At 39.4% G+C, this 19,273-nt stretch overlaps 1 protein-coding gene across 1 annotated transcript in view; it reads right to left on the bottom strand.

Moving 5' to 3' along the window:
- Positions 1–19,273, bottom strand: part of reln (reelin) — a 514,851-nt gene that overhangs the window by 130,713 nt on the left and 364,865 nt on the right. The window contains exons 39-43 of the mRNA XM_083552560.1: positions 4,344–4,512; positions 4,146–4,248; positions 3,732–3,958; positions 3,422–3,645; positions 3,073–3,223 (exon numbers count right to left, since the gene is read on the bottom strand). Of these exons, the coding sequence (XP_083408686.1) occupies positions 3,073–3,223; positions 3,422–3,645; positions 3,732–3,958; positions 4,146–4,248; positions 4,344–4,512 (874 nt within the window). The remainder of the gene's footprint in view (positions 1–3,072; positions 3,224–3,421; positions 3,646–3,731; positions 3,959–4,145; positions 4,249–4,343; positions 4,513–19,273) is intronic.

The following is a 19,273-nucleotide window of genomic DNA, read 5'->3' as shown; positions in this document are numbered from 1 at the left end:
TCCTGATTTACATTTGCCATCTGTCCAATCCTCAGCCACCCTGAAGGATTCTGCCTTTTGGCAATCACACAATGCCTACGTGGCCTCCGATGGCCTTTGGTACACTGCAGATGGTCGCCTATGCCTTCCATCTCACTGTGTTCCTTTCCTCGTGTGTGAATTTCACGGTGTTGCACATCGCGCACTAAGGGGGGTGAGGGAAAATATGAACCGATATTTTTGTATAGCTAACTTAAACTGCATGATAGACTCGATTTTATCTAGATGTCTGATCTGTGCCCGGAATAACATCATTAAGAGTGCAACGAAACACGAATGCCTCCGACTACCCACTGCTCCATTCTCTGAATGGCAGATTGACTTCACTCACATGCCTCCCTGTGGTCTATTCAAGTATCTCCTGGTGATGGTAGACAGATTCTCGAGGTGGGTTGAAGCTTTCCCTTGTCAACGAGAAAATGCTAAGGTCTACACACGTATTCTAGCCAAAGAGATTATACCACGATATGGTGTTCCTCACACGTTTGATTCAGACAAAGGAACACCAATCACTGCAAAGGTAACACAGGACTTATGTAAATACCTATCCCTGTCATGGCGTTTCCATATTCCCTATCACCCTCAGTCCTCCGGTATCGTTGAGAGAACTAACCGGATGCTTAAGGACAAACTGACTAAGGCCATGCAAGCTACAGGTAACAAAAAATGGGTAGCCGAAATGAGAATGACTCCGCGAAAAGACGTCCACCTATCACCACACAAAATAATTTTTGGGCGACCATTTCCAATGCCCTGGAGAAAAGGTAAACCAGCAATAGGTACAGCTGATTTGAATGTGCACATCAACAAATAACGTGTCAAGGAAAGCTGCGAGGAACGGAACAACAACCTCTCATCAATCAAGGGAAGTAACACAACCAGTAACCGGTATGGTTGTCTTTCTCGTCAGTCTTGGGGCTGGGATACCCACCCAGGCTCACCCACACGACAACAAATCCTGGCAATATGCCAACTGGACGGCTCGTCAGCACACAGCAGGTCCATGCTACTCGTGTCGGCACCTTACATTTCTTTGATAATCCCGACTGTCATTGTTTTCCTGATACTATGCCTCATTGGACCATGTATTTTTCAATGTATACAGCGATCATTCACCCGTATGCTTTCTGGTTATCAACCTGTCCCTCGTGTTTCTGATTATTATCCTATTCCTATGCGACATGTCTGATTGTTTAAGTTGTGATTTATCCATTCTTATTTATCATGGATAAAACGGGGGAATTGTAAGATATCCTTGATCACTAATCCTAGATTAGGTTGACCCAGAACACTCAGTTCTTGTCTATAGCCTCTCTTTATACGCTTACGCTGTGAGAATACCCAAACTGTTGCCTTTCGGTATGGCTAATCCATGCTTTGTTGCTTCTGCTAAACGAATAACATGACCAGATGTGGAGTTATTATCGTTAACTGTTTTTATCTTCTTACAGTGTGGTAATATGTATCTTGTTGCCATTAGTAGTTATAGTAATTCTGCTGTATGCTTCTTGAATAACCTTTTTGTATGTTTCTGTTGACCACACCCTGAACTGTCCTTTTTTGTGGCATGTGTTACTTTGCTCGTACACACACAATGGTTCCTGTATTTCTGTTTTAGGCTTATCTTTTGCAGGCTCAACATAACCTTGTGGAGTTGTCTCTCCTAACTTTCTTTTCTGTTCACACACACACCTGGCAGCCCTCCCTTTTTCTCTCCATCTCTTTGGAAGTATATCTTCATGTGTGAAACAATAAACATCGGAACTTCTCTCTGAAAGCTGATTTGTGTGTTTCATTGAGACTTCCCCGTATACGTAGGAGAGCAGAGATCGAGAGGAAAGGCTGAATTCAGGGGTATCCTGTCCACGGGACAAAAGGCAATCCTGTCCAAGCGGCAGAGGATAAAACATTCTTTACAATCTCCGCCAGAGAAATTGCTGCAGATAGAGGAGACCCGCCACCTCTCAGAAGGGGTCCAACAGTTGTAGGGCTCTGCTCCAACTGCTCTGGGAGGGTCAGAGGCCAGCCTCGAGGCTTGAGGCTGGTTTTCTTGAGAGATTTCCTGGCAGCTTGGGAAGAGCTGCCAGACGTATCTCGGTGGGTCCTGCATACGATAAAGGTGGGCAACTTGATTCGATTCGGGTCTTCTCCTCCCTGGGTCAAGGGAATATGTCCTATAGTGGTGAGACACAAGCAGGCTCGAGTCCTGGAACAGGAAGTGTGCAACCACCTAAGGAATGGGGCCATCGAGGTGGTTCCGCCCTTAGTCAGAAAATCAGGCTAATATAGCCAGTACTTTGTTGTTCCAAAATAGGACAGCGGATTGAAGCTGATCCTAGATCTACTCTCCTTGAACCGCTCACTCATGAGGCTCGAGTTCAGGATGTTTACCCTCAAAGAGGTCGTGTCTCAGATCAAGTCTGAGTCCAAGGACTGGTTTGTCACGATAGATCTAAGAGATGCCTATTTCCACATAGTCATCCTTCCTGCTCACAGAAGGTTCCTGAGGGGGCGAAGCTCAGGAACCCAATATCGGGTCCTCCCGTTTGGCCTAGCACTGTCACCCCCGCACCTTTACAAAGTGCATGATTGTGGCTTCAGGGTTCATGCTATCATGTCAATATGGATCAAAATCTCTGTGGAATTTTTCCAGTACCTTGTTGAATCTATACCACGAAGGATTAAGGCAGTTCTGAAGGCAAAAGTGGCGGTGAGTGTGTGTGTGTATATATATATATATATATATATATATATAAGTTTTTAAAACCTTAATTGAAGTTTATTGAACAATAATTGTCTGTAATTTTGTTTTTAAAGTCTTAATCCTGTACAATGTTGCTTCTACAGCATCAAATAAATAATCACATTAAGGCATTAATGTAGCATTTATTGGAAAGTCTTAACTACTAACTTTGAACCTAACCTTGTCATAGAAGGATTTCCCCTGTCTGTGCATGTTGACTGCAATCTCAAGGGTCTTACATTAAATTCCATTTTATACTGGTAGTGAATACATATCTTAGGACTAGTTACCTTGCATCAGACAAATCCATGTCTATTGTTTCCAACATACGTAAACCATCCTCGTTAAACAACAGGTGGTTTGAACTGGCCATGATGCCACATTTCCTAGAGGGCTTTCCTCCACTCACCATTTTGAAATTATCAGCTTCTGAAGTATCAACTTTAAACAATGAAGAAAAATTATTAAATGACAGTACGATATTGTAAAACCTGTAATACACTTCTAAATGGTGTTTTTATTAAAACAGAGCAATTCAATTTAAGCATTCATCTGTCTCAGGCATATACATGCAATTACATTAGAATTGAAAGGGTGTAATTCATAATATTTTGTTCAAACATTTTTTTTCTCCTATACCTTCAAAATCTTCTTTCAGGAAGTCTGGATTTGGCACATCTGGAACAGAGCATTCTATACCAGAGTAACCAGGGTCACATTGACAGTGGGTGCCCCTAACACATGTCCCATGGCCACTGCACATCTTTTGACACTGAGGACCAACATAAACATTGTCCAGGGCCCAGGTTGGAGGTACCATGCCAGACAAATAGAAGCCTTGGTACCAACGAAATCGAACAGATCTGCAATATATTGAGTGGTACACTGTTAGGTCCTGTAGAAATATTCAAATAGAAGATTGCTCTCTTCCTTATATTGTTTTACTTACCCACATACATGCAGTTTTCCAATGTGAATCACTTCCCTTCTCCAGCCTCTGAAAGAGCCAGGGTAGTAGATGCTGGCTGGGTGGTGTTCAGCTGAGCAAAGAGCATTGGGTATTGGACCACCTGTGCACAAAGGAACTAAAAGGTTCCATGTAGCCCCAAAGTCACGTGAGTATTCCAGACGAACAGAATTTAATGATGAGCTTGCTGCTGTACAGCCTACATTTATCTGTTGATCAAAATAAGACCATTTATAATAAACAAATATGGAGAAACTGCAGTTAGACAATTTTGTTGATATTAAGTTATAATTATCTTGGTCAAAGTCATAACTAAAATAAATTCATAAAGTCAGTTATAATTAAATAAATTATGTAGAATTGTTTCAAGCTTGTAAATCTTAACCTTAATTATACCTCAAACTGGACAATTGTGTTCTCATTGACATCAATGTCTCTAGTGGTAACTGAATGTTCTCCCAGCTCACTAGACATAAATACCAAAGCTAAGCCATCCTCCCTGTACATAGAGAGAATAGATATTACCAAACTAGAAACAAAATAGTACAAAATAGTTCCAAAATAAAAGCTTAAACTATTTACTGAAATACTCACAGTCTTGCTTTCTGGTAAAGACAGTAGCGGTCAATGTTGCCCCCTGGGTAAAACAACCAATTCATCATCTGAGGCCCATCCTCAAAACTTTCTGATAAGATTTGAAAATTGTTCAAGGAGTGGCCATCAATGATGAGATCATCAATGACCCACACTTCCTCCTTTTTGCCTGTTAAGTTAATATAAAACATGTTTATTTTAATAAGTATTCCTAAAACAAATGGCAAAACCTGAATAATGCATTCACCATGCAATATTCTTGAAAAAACTTTTTATTTGTAACTAACTAACAATTTTTATTTTATTTTCTAATATATAGTACACCTGGAATTAATAAATTGTAAAGTCTAAAACACAGTAGATTCCCCCCTTTAATGACAAACTTGTTGGATAATCTTAAGCCAATCCTTTATATAAATAATTTTCTATTCTTTTAATTCATAATATATAGAATTGTTATTTAATGGTTTGAGGAAAATATCAGAGATATAAACTGTTGAGATGGCCTATACAACCCAATATGGGAATAAAACAGAATTTACATTTTAACAGAGAAAAAGAAAGAATCTACAGTATAAATTGAAGTATAAATTTACATGTAAAAACATAACGTGACATGCTTCAATGTTTTGCAGTGGCTGATGAGAAAAATCCCAGTTTATGTCCATAGATCTGACATCCTGTTATTACTTACAGGCAGCTTATTGGCAGCTATAAATAGTCTTCTTTTACTCAACAACACCATGACTGCTATTATATAAAGCAATTTATCATAGGGAAAAACATAAAATGCTTGGGCAATATATAACATCAAATTAGATGTGAAGTAAAACCCCATTTCCAAAAAGGTTAGGTCACTGAATAAAATGTAAATTAAAACAATGCAATGATTTGCAAAAATCATGAACCAAATTTGATCGCTGCAGCACATCTCTAAAAAGGAAGTGTTATTAATATTAAAAAAGGTCTGAAACATGTGCAACTAATTAAGGAAATTGACAACAGGTCAGTATGATGATTGGGTAAAAATGGGATATCTTAAAGAGGCAGAGTCTCTCAGAAGTAAAGATGGGCAAAGCTTTACCAATCTGTGAAAGAGTGATTCTACAAACTGTGGAACAGAATAACGTTTCTCAACATAAATTTTCAAAACAGTTATATCTAATAATTTACAGTACATAATGTCAATTAAAAAATCTGGAGAAGTCTCTGTGCACAAGAGACAAGGGCAAAAATCAATATTGGTGCCCATTAACTTCAGGCCCTCAGGTGGAACTGCATTTAAAACAGTCATAATTCTGTAATGGAAATTACTGCATGGGCTGATTAACACGAGTAATTATTGTTTGTGAACACAGTTTGTCATTGACAAATGCAGAATAAATCTCTATCATGCAAGAAGAAGGTATGCGTGATCCAGAAATGGTGCCATGCTCTCTGGACCAGGATACTTAAATATCATTATTTCTCTCTCCCTGTCACCCTTCTTCTCTCTCTCTCTCTCTCTCTCTCTCTCTCTCTCTCTATGTTGAGTTAAACATGCTCCTGAGCTAGCAGCAACCAGTGCTCCTGTCCCTTTCCTCTCTTCAGATCTGCCTGGTTAATCCCATTGCCCTACCTCTGGATGGGGTGCTATGCGAAGCTGGGAATGATTCTGCATCATCTGGCCAGCATCTGGCTTGCTCTTTAATTAAATACTTACAATTACAAGGAACAAAATTATAAATTTTTATATAACCGCTTTATTTGTCAAAAGCTTGTTGAGTACTCGTTGGCTGCTTTTCCATCAATCTCTGGTTAAACTCATCCCAAACCAACCCAATTAGATTAACATCAGGTGATTGTGGAGGCCAGGCAACCCAGCCATTAGGGTTGCACAAGCCAGTGCACTCTTAGTGCCAGTCCCAAGGCCAGATAAATGGGGAGGAATTAAGAAGGGCATCCAGCTGAAATTTATTGTGGCCAAATCAAATATGCAGATCACGAATCAGAATTTCATACTAGATCGGTCAAGGCCCGGGTTACCAACAACTGCCACAGGTATTGTTAGCCAACAGGTTCCCAGTGGAAATTGGGCTACTGTTGATGTCAACAGGGAATGAAGAAGTGTAGGAGAGTGGAGGTTGGGGTGGGCACTTTAAATGTTGGTACTATGATTGGTAAAGGAAGAGAATAAGCTGTTATGATGGAGCAGAGAAAAGTAGATATGTTGTGTGTTCAGGAGACCAAATGGAAAGCGGGTAAGGCCAGGAACATTTCAGGTGGGTTTAAACTGTTCTATCATGGTCTGTTAAGTACAGTACAGTAAGGGAGTAGTGGAGGTGAACAGAATTTCTGATAGAGTGATGAACATGAAGCTGGAAGTTGAAGGGATAATGATAATGATAATGTCAACAGTGCCTTATGCTCCACAAATAGGTTGTAAGAACCTGAAAGAGATTGGAGACTGTAAGGTGTTGGCAGGGGACAGTGTAGCTATACAGCATCAGATGGTGGTCTGTAGGATAGCTTTGGAGGTAAAAAAAGAAGAGGAGAAGAGTAAAGACTAAAAAAAGAGCAGGATAGTGGAGACTGAAGGAGGAAGACTGTAGTGTAAGGTTCAGGGAAGAGGTCAGACATGGGCTTAGTGGTGGTGAAGAGGTGCTAAATGATTAGGCAACTAATGCAGAAGTGATAAGGAAAACAGCTAGAAAGGTACTTGGTGTGACATCTGGAAATAGAAAGGAAGACAAAAAGACATGGTAGTGGAATGAGGAAGTGCTGGAAAGAAGAAAGAGGTTAATGAAACAGAATTGGGATGGGCAGAGAGATGAGAAAAGTAGGCAGGAGTACAATGAGATATGGAAGCAGGTGAAGAGGGATGTGGCAAAAGCCAAGGAAAAGGCATATGAGGAGCTGTATGAGAAGTTGGACACTGAAAAAGGAGAAAAGGATTTGTACCGATTGGCCAGGCAGAGGGACCAAGCTGGGAAGGATGTGCTACAAGTTAGATCAATACAGGATGGAGATGGAAATGTGTTGACAAGATGGAGGGAGTATTTTGAGCAGCTGATGAATAAGGAAAATGAGAGATATGGTTGGATGGTGTGGAGATTGTGAAGCAGAAAGTGGATAGGATTAGTAAGGAGGAAGTGAGAGCAGCTATTAAGAGAAGTTTATGTATCTGAGATCTTAAGTAGGTTTAAGTACCTGGAATCAACTGTGCAAAGTAATAAAGAGTGTGTTAGAGAAGTGAAAAAAAGAGTGCAGGCAGGGTGGAGTGAATTGGTGGAAATCATGAGGCTTGCTGAGCTGTCAGTTTTGGCTACACTTACTTGGATCATCCTCTCAATTATTGGTCAGCCAGTAGCCTTAATTCTTCACTATATGGCATCGGAATTTCTTCAGTCAGTTACATACCTCGTCGTAAATATGTCCACCGGGGCTCTCGTTGGAGCAATAACTGATGATTCAAGGGCACTACAATCACTTCTTTCTTTTGGACTATGGAATCACTAAAGGTCATGTGCTCTATGATTTATCATGTGAGCATCATTTTGATATTCTATGTTTAAATGAAACTTGGCAGCATAAAGATATACTTATATTTGCAAACCCCGCACATCTGGTCATGGTGGAGGTCTGACAGTAATATTTATATATTACTGTCAGACCTCCACCATGACCAGATGTGCAAAAATGGTTGGATCTAGACCATTGATCTGGGAAACCATGGAAACCATGGACTTAAATGAGGTGAATTCAAGTGCAAATATATGTGAAATTTTCCATTTGGTATTATTACCAAATGGAAAATCTCACATATATTTGCACTTGAATTCACCTCATTTAAGTCCATGGTTTCCCAGATCAATGGTCTAGATCCAACCATTCTTGTTAAAGTAGACTATACATACTATTTTTTTTTTTCTTTTTTCTTTTTTGGGACAAAAAAAATGCCTCCGGCCGGGATTTTAAAATCTTCTAAAATGTCCAGGATTCGGCTTTTGCTTTCTACAGTCGTCATTATTTGTTTGCGTTTTTGCATTAATTTTACCTTTCTCTTTACTTTTCTCTTTCTCTTTTGCCCAAATGAAAATGTCAATTCACAGATGAGTTACAATGAAAATTCCTGTGTTTTTGTCTCGGTCAGGATCCATTTGAAGCTAAAGGGGAGAGCTCTTCAGTTTAATTAACCTTCTATTTTGTGAGACCAAGTAAAACAGATGATGCTGTTTCTGCTGCGGAGGGAGTTTTAGCCATGCATCACAAAAGCTATAGATCAATAGACTGCATGTCTGCATTGTAAAAAAAAATTATAATAATAAATGCTTTTCCTGATTCCGAGACAGCACGAAAATTTTCAAGCACTCGTACGAAGACTGAAGCAATTGTGTACGCTGTGATACTGCCAAATTCAGTCGACATAGCTCTAAAAGCACTGGAATACATACCTTATTGTGGTGTTTCTACTTATGGAAGCAATCACAGTGCTATGGAAAATTCCCTCTGCTTATTCAGTATTTTGATTGGAAGTATGGTGGCATAAAAAGTAAATCCAAAGTAAAAAACACCCCAAATAAGTCAGCTGATATGCACGTGCAATACAACAAAGAAACACTGGAAAATTATTATTATTATTTTTTTTATGTATTGCGTTTATAGGTGACAACTGTAGTACAATGTTTGGGGGAATCTGTGATGAAGAAGAAAATAATGTTTTTACAAACTTAAAATGATGGAAAATGCTTTGATCAGGTCACCAACCTGAAGAAATTCACAGAAATGTGTAACAGTGATGGAGATTTCAGTGACATTTAAGCAAACAAAGACGGGACAAAATATTTTCAAAGTTCCAAAAGCATAGATTTTTATTCAGAGCTATTGAAGGTTGCACAGTTTTTGTTTGCTATTCCTTCTCACAATGCAAATGTTGAGAGAGTTTTTTCACTGATGCAAAGCCAGAGAAGAAAGGAAAAGAATCATTTGTCTGTTGAGTCACTAAAGGGGCTTGTGTGCACAGAGTACAACTTTCAACAAATGTCTTGCAAAGACTTTAATGCTGACTTGATTTGAGTCAGGGACTATTGGAAAAGATTGGGTCTTCAGAAAAGTATACCAGAGAATATTAGGAGGACTTTTTTTATTTTTTTCAACTGATTTTTTATTTCACTTCAACCTATGGCCTTGAAAGGAATCAGTGTCATGTAAAATTATTATTCTATTGTTGAGGGCCAAAATTTTATTACTTTATGTATTAAAGTTCAGTCACATAGTTTCATGGTTGTGAAGGTATTTGTCAGTGTTATTTACACCCTCCCAACCCCATCCTGATCCTTACACCCACAGTGGGTGTCCATCTGCCTACTACAAAATTGCTATTCTTCTTCTTCTTTCAGCTGCTCCCATTATGGGTTGCCACAGCGGATCATCCGTCTCCATACCACCCTGTCCTCTAAATCTGCCTCTTTTACACCAACTACCTGCATGTCTTCCCTCACCACATTCATGAACCTCCTCCTTGGTCTTCCTCTTTTCCTCCTTCCTGGTGGCTCCATCCTCAGCATTCTCCTACCAATATAACTCATGTCCCTTCTCTGCACATGTCCAAACCATCTCAATCTCACCTCCCTCACCTTGTCACCAAAACGTCCAACATGCACTGTCCCTCTAATAAACTAATTTCTAATCCTGTCCATCCTCGTCACTACCAACAAAAACCGTAACATCTTCAGCTCTGCTACCTCCAGCTCCACCTCCTGTCTTTTACTCAATGCCACTGTCTCTAATCCATACAACATCACATGTCTCACCACAGACCTATAAACTTTCCCTTTCATTCTTGCAGATACCCTACTATCACAAATCACTCCTGTCACTCTTCTCCACCCACTCCACCCTGCCTGCACTCTTTTCTTCACTTCTCTAACACATTCTCCATTACTTTGCACTGTTGACCACAGGTACCTAAACTCCTCCACCTTCTCCACCTCTTTTCCCTGCAACCGCACCCCTCCACTGCCCTCCCTCTCATTTATGCACATGTACTCTGTCTTACTCCTACTGACTTTCATTCCCCTTCTCTCCAGCGTATACCTCCACCTCTCCAGGTTCTTCTCAACCTGCTCACTACTCTCACCACAAATCACAATATTATCCGCAAGCAACATAGTCCAGGGAGACTCCTGTCTGACCTCGTCTGTCAACCTGTCCATCACCACTGCAAACAGGAAAGGGCTCAGGGCTGATCCTTGATGCAGTCTGTCGTTCCTACTGCACACTTCACTGCTGTCACACTGTCCTCATACATGTCCTGCACCACCCTCACATACTTCTCTGACACACCTGACTGCCTCATACCACAACTCCTCTCTCGGCACTCTGTCATATGCTTTCTCTCAATCCACAAATACACAATGCAATTCCTTCTGTCCTTCTCTATACATCTCCATCAACATTCTCAAAGCAAATAAGGCATCTGTGGTGCTCTTCCTCGGCATTAAACCATACTGTTGCTCACAGATGGTCACCTCTTCTCTCAGCCTGGCTTCCACTACTCTTTTCCATAAATTCATGGTGTGACTGATCAACTTAATTCCCCTGTTGTTACTGCAGGTTTGCACATCTCCCTTATGCTTAAAGATCGGTACCAGAAAACTCCTTCTCCATTCCTCAGGCATCCTCTCACCTTCCAGAATCTTGTTAAACAATCTGGTTAAAACTCCACTGCCATCTCTCCTAAACATCTCCATGCTTCTACCGGTATGTCATCTGGTCCAACCGACTTTCCACTCTTCATCCTCTTAATTGCTGCTCTCACTTCCTCCTTGCTAATCCTATCCACATCTTGCTTCACTAACTCCATATCATCCAACCTTCTCTCTCTCTCTCTTTCTCTCTCTCTCTCTCTCTCTCTCTCTCTCTCTCTCTCTCTCTCTCTCTCTCTCTCTCTCTCTCTCTCTCACATTTTCCTCATTCATCAGCTGCTCAAAATACTCCCTACATCTTCTCAGCACACTCTCCTCACTGGTCAACACATTTCCATCTCCATCCTTTATTGCTCTTACTTGCAACACATCCTTCCCTGCTCGGTCCCTCTGCCTGGCCAATCGGTACAAATCCTTTTTCTCCTTCCGTAGTGTTCAACCTCTCTTACAGCTCCTCGTATGCCTTTTCCTTGCCTTTCGCCACATCCCTCTTTACCTGCTGCCACATCTCCTTGTACTCCTGCATACTTTTCTCATCACCATGTCGATCCCACTTCTGTTTTGTTAACACCTTTCCCCTTATGCTCTTCTGCACTTCCTCATTCCACCACCACATTTTTTTTGTCTTCCTTTCTATTTCCCGATGTCACACCAAGTACTTTTCTAGCTGCCTCTCTTATCACTCCTGCAGTAGTTTCCCAATCATCCAGCACCTCTTCACCACCACCTAGCCTCTGTCTGACCTCTTCCCTGAACCTCACACTACACTCTTCCTCTCCTCCTTTAGTTTCCACCATCTTATTCTTCTTTTAGTCCTCACTCTCCTCCTCTTCTTCTTCGCCTCCAAAACCATCCTACAGACCACCATCCGATGCTGTCTAGCTACACTGTCCCCCACCAACACCTTACAGTCTCCAATCTCCTTCAGGTTGCATCTCCTACATAGAACATAATCCACCTGCGTGCACCTTCCTCCACTTTTATAGGTCACCCTATGATCCTCCTTCTTCTTAAAATACGTATTCACCACTGCCATTTCCATCCTTTTAGCAAAATCTACCACCATCTGCCCTTCCACATTCCTCTCCTTGAGGCCATACCTTCCCATAACCTCCTCATCACCTCTGTTCCCTTCACCTACATGTTCATTAAAGTCTGCACCAATCACCAATCGTTCATTTCTAATTAAAAAATCCACCACTTCATCTAATTCACTCCAGAATCTTTCCTTCTCCTCCATCTCACAGCCGACTTGTGGAGCATAGGCACTGATGACATTTATCATCATCCCTTCAACTTCCAGCTGCACAATCATCACCCTATCAGAAACTCTCTTCACCACCACTACATTCTTACTGTGCTCTTCCTTCAGAATCACCCCTACACCATTTTTTTTCCATCCACACCATGATAAAACAGTTTAAACCCACCTCCAATGTTTCTGGACTTACTCCCTTTCCACTTGGTCTCCTGAACACACAACACATCTACCTTTCTCCTTTCCATCATATCAGCTACCTCTTTCCCTTTACCAGTCATAGTGCCAACATTTAAAGTACCAACCTTAACCTCTACTCTTCTACACTTCTCCTTTCCCTATTGCCTCTGTAGACGTCTTACACCTCTCCTTCTCCTCCTTCGGCAAACAGTAGCCCAATTTCCACCGGTACCCTGTTGGCCAACGATACCTGTGGCGGTCGTTGGTAACCCGGGCCTCGACCGATCCGGTATGAAATTCTCAATCGTGACCCGCATATTTGATTTGGCACATGTTTTACGCTGGATGCCCTAATGCAACCCTGCCCATTTATCCGGGCTTGGGACCGGCACTAAGAGTGCACTGGCTTGTGCCTGCCTAATGGCTGGGTTCTACAAAATTGCTATCAATACAGCTAAATCAATTATAAATACATTATTATTTAAATTTGATCAAAAACTTTTTTAAACTGATTTTTTCCCTATACAGTTACACTCCTCTGAATTATGCAGCACTCTTCTGACTTATTTCACAAATATTTCAATCATTTCTGCTGGTCAGAAATTATCTTTTGTTTTAAATTAATCACATTTTACTGTTTGCTTTCAATCAATGTATACTTTTAAAATATTTGTGGTAATTAAAGTTACAGACACAATATAATGAAGGTCAGTGTGGAGATTGAACTGGTTTACCTCAGAGATAAACACCTGTGGAAAACGGAATATTCTTAACGATTGGCAAATAACTAGGAAATTGTCTACTAAAATGTGGAAATAACGACTTTTCAAACAATTTTTAACAGTGTTTTCTCTATATAGTATCCTCATGATAACAGGAGGGTGAAACAGTAAAAACACTGTGGAGTAATCTCTTTTTTTTTACTACCTTTATAACATGTGTATATATATATATATATATATATATATATATATATATATATATATATATATATATATATATATATATATATATATATATATATATACAGTGGTTATGGAAAGTATTCAGACCCCCTTAAATTTTTCACTCTTTTTTATTTTGCAGCCATTTGCTAAAATCATTTAAGTTCATTTCTTTTCCTCATTAATGTACACATAGCACCCCATACTGACAGAAAAACACAGAATTGTTGACACTGTTGCAGATTTATTAAAAAAGAAAAACTAAAATATCACATGGTCCTAAGTATTCAGACCCTTTGCTCAGTATTTAGTAGAAGCCCCCTTTTGATCTAATACAGCCAGGAGTCTTTTTGGGAAGGCTGCAACAAGTTTTTCACACCTGGATTCAGGGATCCTCTGCCATTCCTCCTTGCAGATCCTCTCCAGTTCTGTCAAGTTGGACGGTAAACATTGGTGGACAGCTATTTTTAGGTCTCTCCAGAGATGCTCAATTGGGTTTAAGTCATTGCTCTGGCTGGGCCATTCAAGAACAGTCACGGAGTTGTTGTGAAGCCACTCCATCGTTATTTTAGCTGTGTGCTTAGGGTCATTGTCTTGTTGGAAGGTAAACCTTCAGCCCAGTCTGAGGTCCAAAGCACTCTGTAGAAGGTTTTTGTCCAGGATATCCCTGTGCTTGGCCGCATTCATCTTTCCCTTGATTGCAACCAGTCGTCCTGTCCCTGCAGCTGAAAAACACCCCCACAGCATGATGCTGCCACCACCATGCTTCATTGTTGAGACTGTACTGGACAGGTGATGAGCAGTGCCTGGTTTTCTCCACACATACCGCTTAGAATTAAGGCCAAAAAGTTCTATCTTGGTCTCATCAGACCAGAGAATCTTATTTCTCACGATCTTGGAGAACTCCATGCGGGTTTTCATGTGTCCTGCACTGAGGAGAGGCTTCCGTCAAGCCACTCTGCTATAAAGCCCCACTGGTGAAGGGCTGCAGTGATGGTTGACTTTCTACAACTTTCTCCCATCTCCCGACTGCATCTCTGGAGCTCAGCCACAGTGATCTTTGGGTTCTTCTTTACCTCTCTCACCAAGGCTCTTCTCCCCCGATAGCTCAGTTTGGCCGGTCGGCCAGCTCTAGGAATGGTTCTGGTCGTCCCAAACGTCTTCCATTTGAGGATTACGGAGGCCACTGTGCTCTTAGGAACCTTAAGTGCAGCAAAAATCTTTTTGTAAACTTGGCCAGATCTGTGCCTTGCCACAATTCTGTCTCTGAGCTCTTCAGGCAGTTCCTTTGACCTTAATGATTCTCATTTGCTCTGACATGCATTGTGATCTGTAAGGTCTTATATAAACAGGTGTGTGGCTTTCCTAATCAAGTCCAATCAGTATAATAAAAAATTTCTGGACTCAAATGAAGGTGTAGAACCATCTCAAGGATGATCAGAAGAAATGGAGAGCACCTGAGTTAAATATATGAGTGTCACAGCAAAGGGTCTGAATACTTAGGACCATGTGATATTTCAGTTTTTCTTTTTTAATAAATCTGCAAAAAGGTCAACAATTCTGTGTTTTTCTGTCAGTATGGGGTGCTATGTGTACATTCATGAGGAAAAGAAATGAACTTAAATGATTTTAGCAAATGGCTGCAATATAACAAAAAGTGAAAAATTTAACGGGGTCTGAATACTTTCCGTACCCACTGTATATATATATATATATTAATAATAATAATAATAATAATAATAATAATAATAATAATAATAATAATAATAATGTTTAATTTATATTGCGCCTTTCCCAAGCCCAAGGACGCTTATGAGGAAACTGTGACAATACTGAAGATTATTTTAATGTGATTTAGGTGAAATAGGTAGAGGTAATAATAGTAAAAAAAAAACGTTCATATTTATATTATTTCTAAACATTACTAAAAATATGATACGTTATGATTACGTTAAAGATAATGTAATTCTGCGCCGTTAATAAACTCAGTCAGGCGCACCTACCCCCCCCCAAATGTTGCAGATTGGCAAATTCGAGAGCAGACAACTCCAAATTCTTCCGAATCACTTTCACGGTATTTTTATGTCAAGCACGCTTCGGTCTGTGCAGTCAAGTCGAACACTTGCTGTGTTAGCTCCACTAAGGCTTTTTGAAGACAAAACATTGTTATAAGTAAGTAACTTTAACTAATGTTACAGTGGGCAGTTCATATTCACGGTCCAAAGTGAACAAGTAAGAATTTAATAATCGATCTGTTTTCAAGGCCCCACTAATTATTCTAAACATTAATCACAACAAAGCCTGAAATTCACCATATTGATGCATTTAACTTTTTGCATGGTATTGTGTAATTTTAACATCATTTACTCAGATCAGTTAACAGTTTGGGTAAATGGTGAATTAGAAGGTGCTTACAACCTTGTGATTTTTTGTCTTTTTTTGTCTTTTTTTGACTGATAGTCTTATGCTCATGTAACTTGCATGTATACAAATAATGGATTGTGCCCTGGTTGATACAGTAGCATGCTCTACTTTATATTAATTTTTTTGCTTTACAGGTAGCCTGAAGCAGAACCATTTGCTGAAAACTGTCAGTAAGAAAGAGCTGGAGACTGCGCCTGGTAAATGGTTCACAAATGCAAGAGACAGAGAAGGCAACCTTGCTTTGAGAGCCCAGCGGAACCAGTACAGCCGGAAGTGTAAGTCATATAACCTATAGCTAGGGCTGCACAATTAATAATATTTTATCCCGATCACTGTTTTTGCCTCTGTTTAATTAAAGAAATACTCCACCCTAAGATGAAAGAATATCTTATACATTACTTATCCTCAAGGCATCCTATACAGTGGCTGAGAGAGCTCAGCATGCTGCAACTAAAGAAAACACATGCAAATAGAAAAAAACACCAGCAAAAAAACAAAAAAAAACAAAAACGTTATCAGTTTGACAACACATGTGCTGCAAACCCCCACAATGCAACCAAACACAGAAACACGCTGCAAATCCTCACCACAAAACCAAACACAGAAACATGCTGCAAATCCTCATAACACAACCAAATAGAACAGATCACAAAATAAATGTTCCAAGGGGACCACAACAAGTGACAAACCCATCTAGGACTGCTTATTGTTCAATGTCTATTCGTCAGTGTTGTTGTCGATGACCTGAAAGGTGAGTTGTTTGTTTATTTTATCATTGTTTATTTATGATTACTTGGCATTTGGATATTATTATCCTAAATAATCTGATGAAATACACAATTAACTGTAAAACGTTATTATGTTAACTGGCAAAGCCAAGGAATCATGATCAGGATGTTAAAATAAACTAAAAACTCACCTTTTAGATCATTAACAACACCACTGATGAATAGACACTGAACAAGCAGTCCCAGGTTCGTCACTTGTTGGGGTCCCCTTGAAACATTTTTTTTTGTGGTCTGTGCTATTTGCAGTGCAAATTAATTGGTTGTGTTGTGAGGATTTGCAGGAGGTTTGTGTATTTAGTTGCGTTTTAAGGATTTGCAGCACGTGTTGTTTAACTGATGATGATGTTTTCTTGATTTGCTGGTGTTTTTTCTATTTGCTATGTTTTCTTCAGTTGCAGTGCATTGAACTTTCTGGTCCACCGTGATCCTAGGTGTGACTTACATCTTTCAGCTGATCAGAATCATTGTTCAATCACTGGCTTTTGGCAATAGCCAAATATTCGTTTAAGAGTCAAGTTCAGATGCAAGGTTGATATTTTAATTGTTATATTCATAAGTTTTGGATTCTATGACTGGTCCCTCGGCATAAGTTATTACAGAGGTGGGAACAATTCACTGATGAGATTCTAAGATATTTCTTAATTATATTGATGCATGTTTTTTTTAGATGCTGCTGTGAATGGTAGTATTTTAAAATGTACTAAATTGCCATTTCTGTCTTTTCTTTCTTTACTGTTTTGTAGGTGTGCAGCCGAGGAATCTGCATAGACCCACCAGTGAACTATTTTACTTTAGTAATTCTGTTATTCCTTTTACTTGAATTAATTTAAATTAAATGTGATTTACACATTCTGAGTTTGAAGTCATTTCTTTTTCGCAGTTCAAATACTCAACCATGAAATTTTAAACATATAGCAGCACAAAAAAATCAACTAATATCAGTTATTTGTTTCGCCAGGCACAGTTTTACATTGTAACTGAGGTCAACTACCTGTCATTTATACCCCCTTCCAAATCAATTAGTCAAAGTCTGTCAGTTCTTTTGCCTTTTATCACTCAGATCATCAATTCTTCTCTCACCTCTGGCTTTATTTCCATCTTCTTTAAAACTGCATTAATAACTCCTATACTGAAGAAACCAGATGCTAATACAAAACTTTGATAATTTCTGTCCCATGCCATTTTTATGCAAAATTCTAGAAAAGGTCGTTATGGTTCACATATTGGTAAATAATACTACATTAAAACTTGTATGAACTATTCCAATCAGGCTTCTGCTCTCACCATAGTACTGAGACTGCCCTTAATACAATCTTTAATGATCTTTTGGTAGCGTCTGACTCAGGACTTTTGTCTATTTACATTTTTTTTTTTACTTAACCTCAGCATTTGACACTTGCTTCCATGATATTTTATTAGATAGATTGCAGTCTATTGCAGTCCTGCAGTCTCACGCAAGTTCAGTCCTGGGCACCTTTCTATATATATCATTTATTTATTGATACTTGAATGTATCTTTTATAAACATGATATTTAATTCTATTAGTATGATGACAACACCCAGCTCACTCTGTCCTCAAAACCTACTTCTGACCTTCCCTAATCTAATGTTCAAATAATTTTCTCAAAATTAACATTAGTAAAACTGAAATACTCCTTGTGGGCACAAAAATGTATTTTTTTTTTTATCTGTGTATTTATGGTTTTACATATGCTCCACATTAGCTTGGGTGTTCTCCGTGACATACCGTACTATTAAGCACCCACTGAATTTTACAAATATTTTTATTTTTAACATAAATATGCCGTACCTGTCTATAAGCTGCAGGTGCCTACATTGAAACTAATGTACTTTACACAGGCTTTAATGAAAGACAGGGTTAGGGTTACACAGCTTGTATCTAAACAGTAGCCTACCAAGAAAGTCATTGTTCACTGTCTTCCTCCTTCCTTTCACAACAATTTCTCTCAGAGTTTATCTTTTGGCATCGTCGTGCGTTTAAAAATCACCATCGGTAAAGCTTTTCTCCCGATGCCGTGCAGCTCAGTACACAGGTGAAGTGCGTTTTTTTATGCCTGGTTGTTTTCAGCGTGACGAATGATTCACCTTTCCTGTTGCCAGTCCGAGTGAAAGGCAGGTCAAATGTCAGAGGAACCTCATCCATATGCATGATGTGGTGCGGCCCGATTCAGTGGGAGCACATCTGATTTGATATAAATAATTTTATTTTCATATCAATTTCATTTCATTTCATTTCATTGGTCTAATGTTATGGAGCTTCAGTTTTTTGGCTTAAAGCTTGTTAAAGAGGAAAAAAACCCAGGAAAAATCCATAAATTACCCGCTTCATTGTTTAAGCCGCGGGGTTCAAAGAGTGGGAAAAAAAGTAGCGGCTTATAGTCCGGAAAATACGATATTAACAAGATTTCCCAGACAGTTTATTATAACATCCAAAATATAAATTTCCTCCTCCTGGCCTTTTCAATTAGGAGCACTGCTATTATGGTTCATTCTTTTCACCTCACACATAGACTATTGCAATGCTCTTTTTTTTGGTCTACCCCATAAACTCCTATGCAAGTTACAGTTGGTAACTCAGCTGCATAAATATTCAATAGAACTCCAATGGACCACACACTGTTAGAAATT

The sequence above is a fragment of the Silurus aristotelis genome (genome assembly GCF_946808225.1).
Source record: "Silurus aristotelis genome assembly, chromosome: 10".
Taxonomy (NCBI): Eukaryota; Metazoa; Chordata; class Actinopteri; order Siluriformes; family Siluridae; genus Silurus; species Silurus aristotelis.
This window is presented reverse-complemented; position numbering and strand designations above follow the sequence as displayed.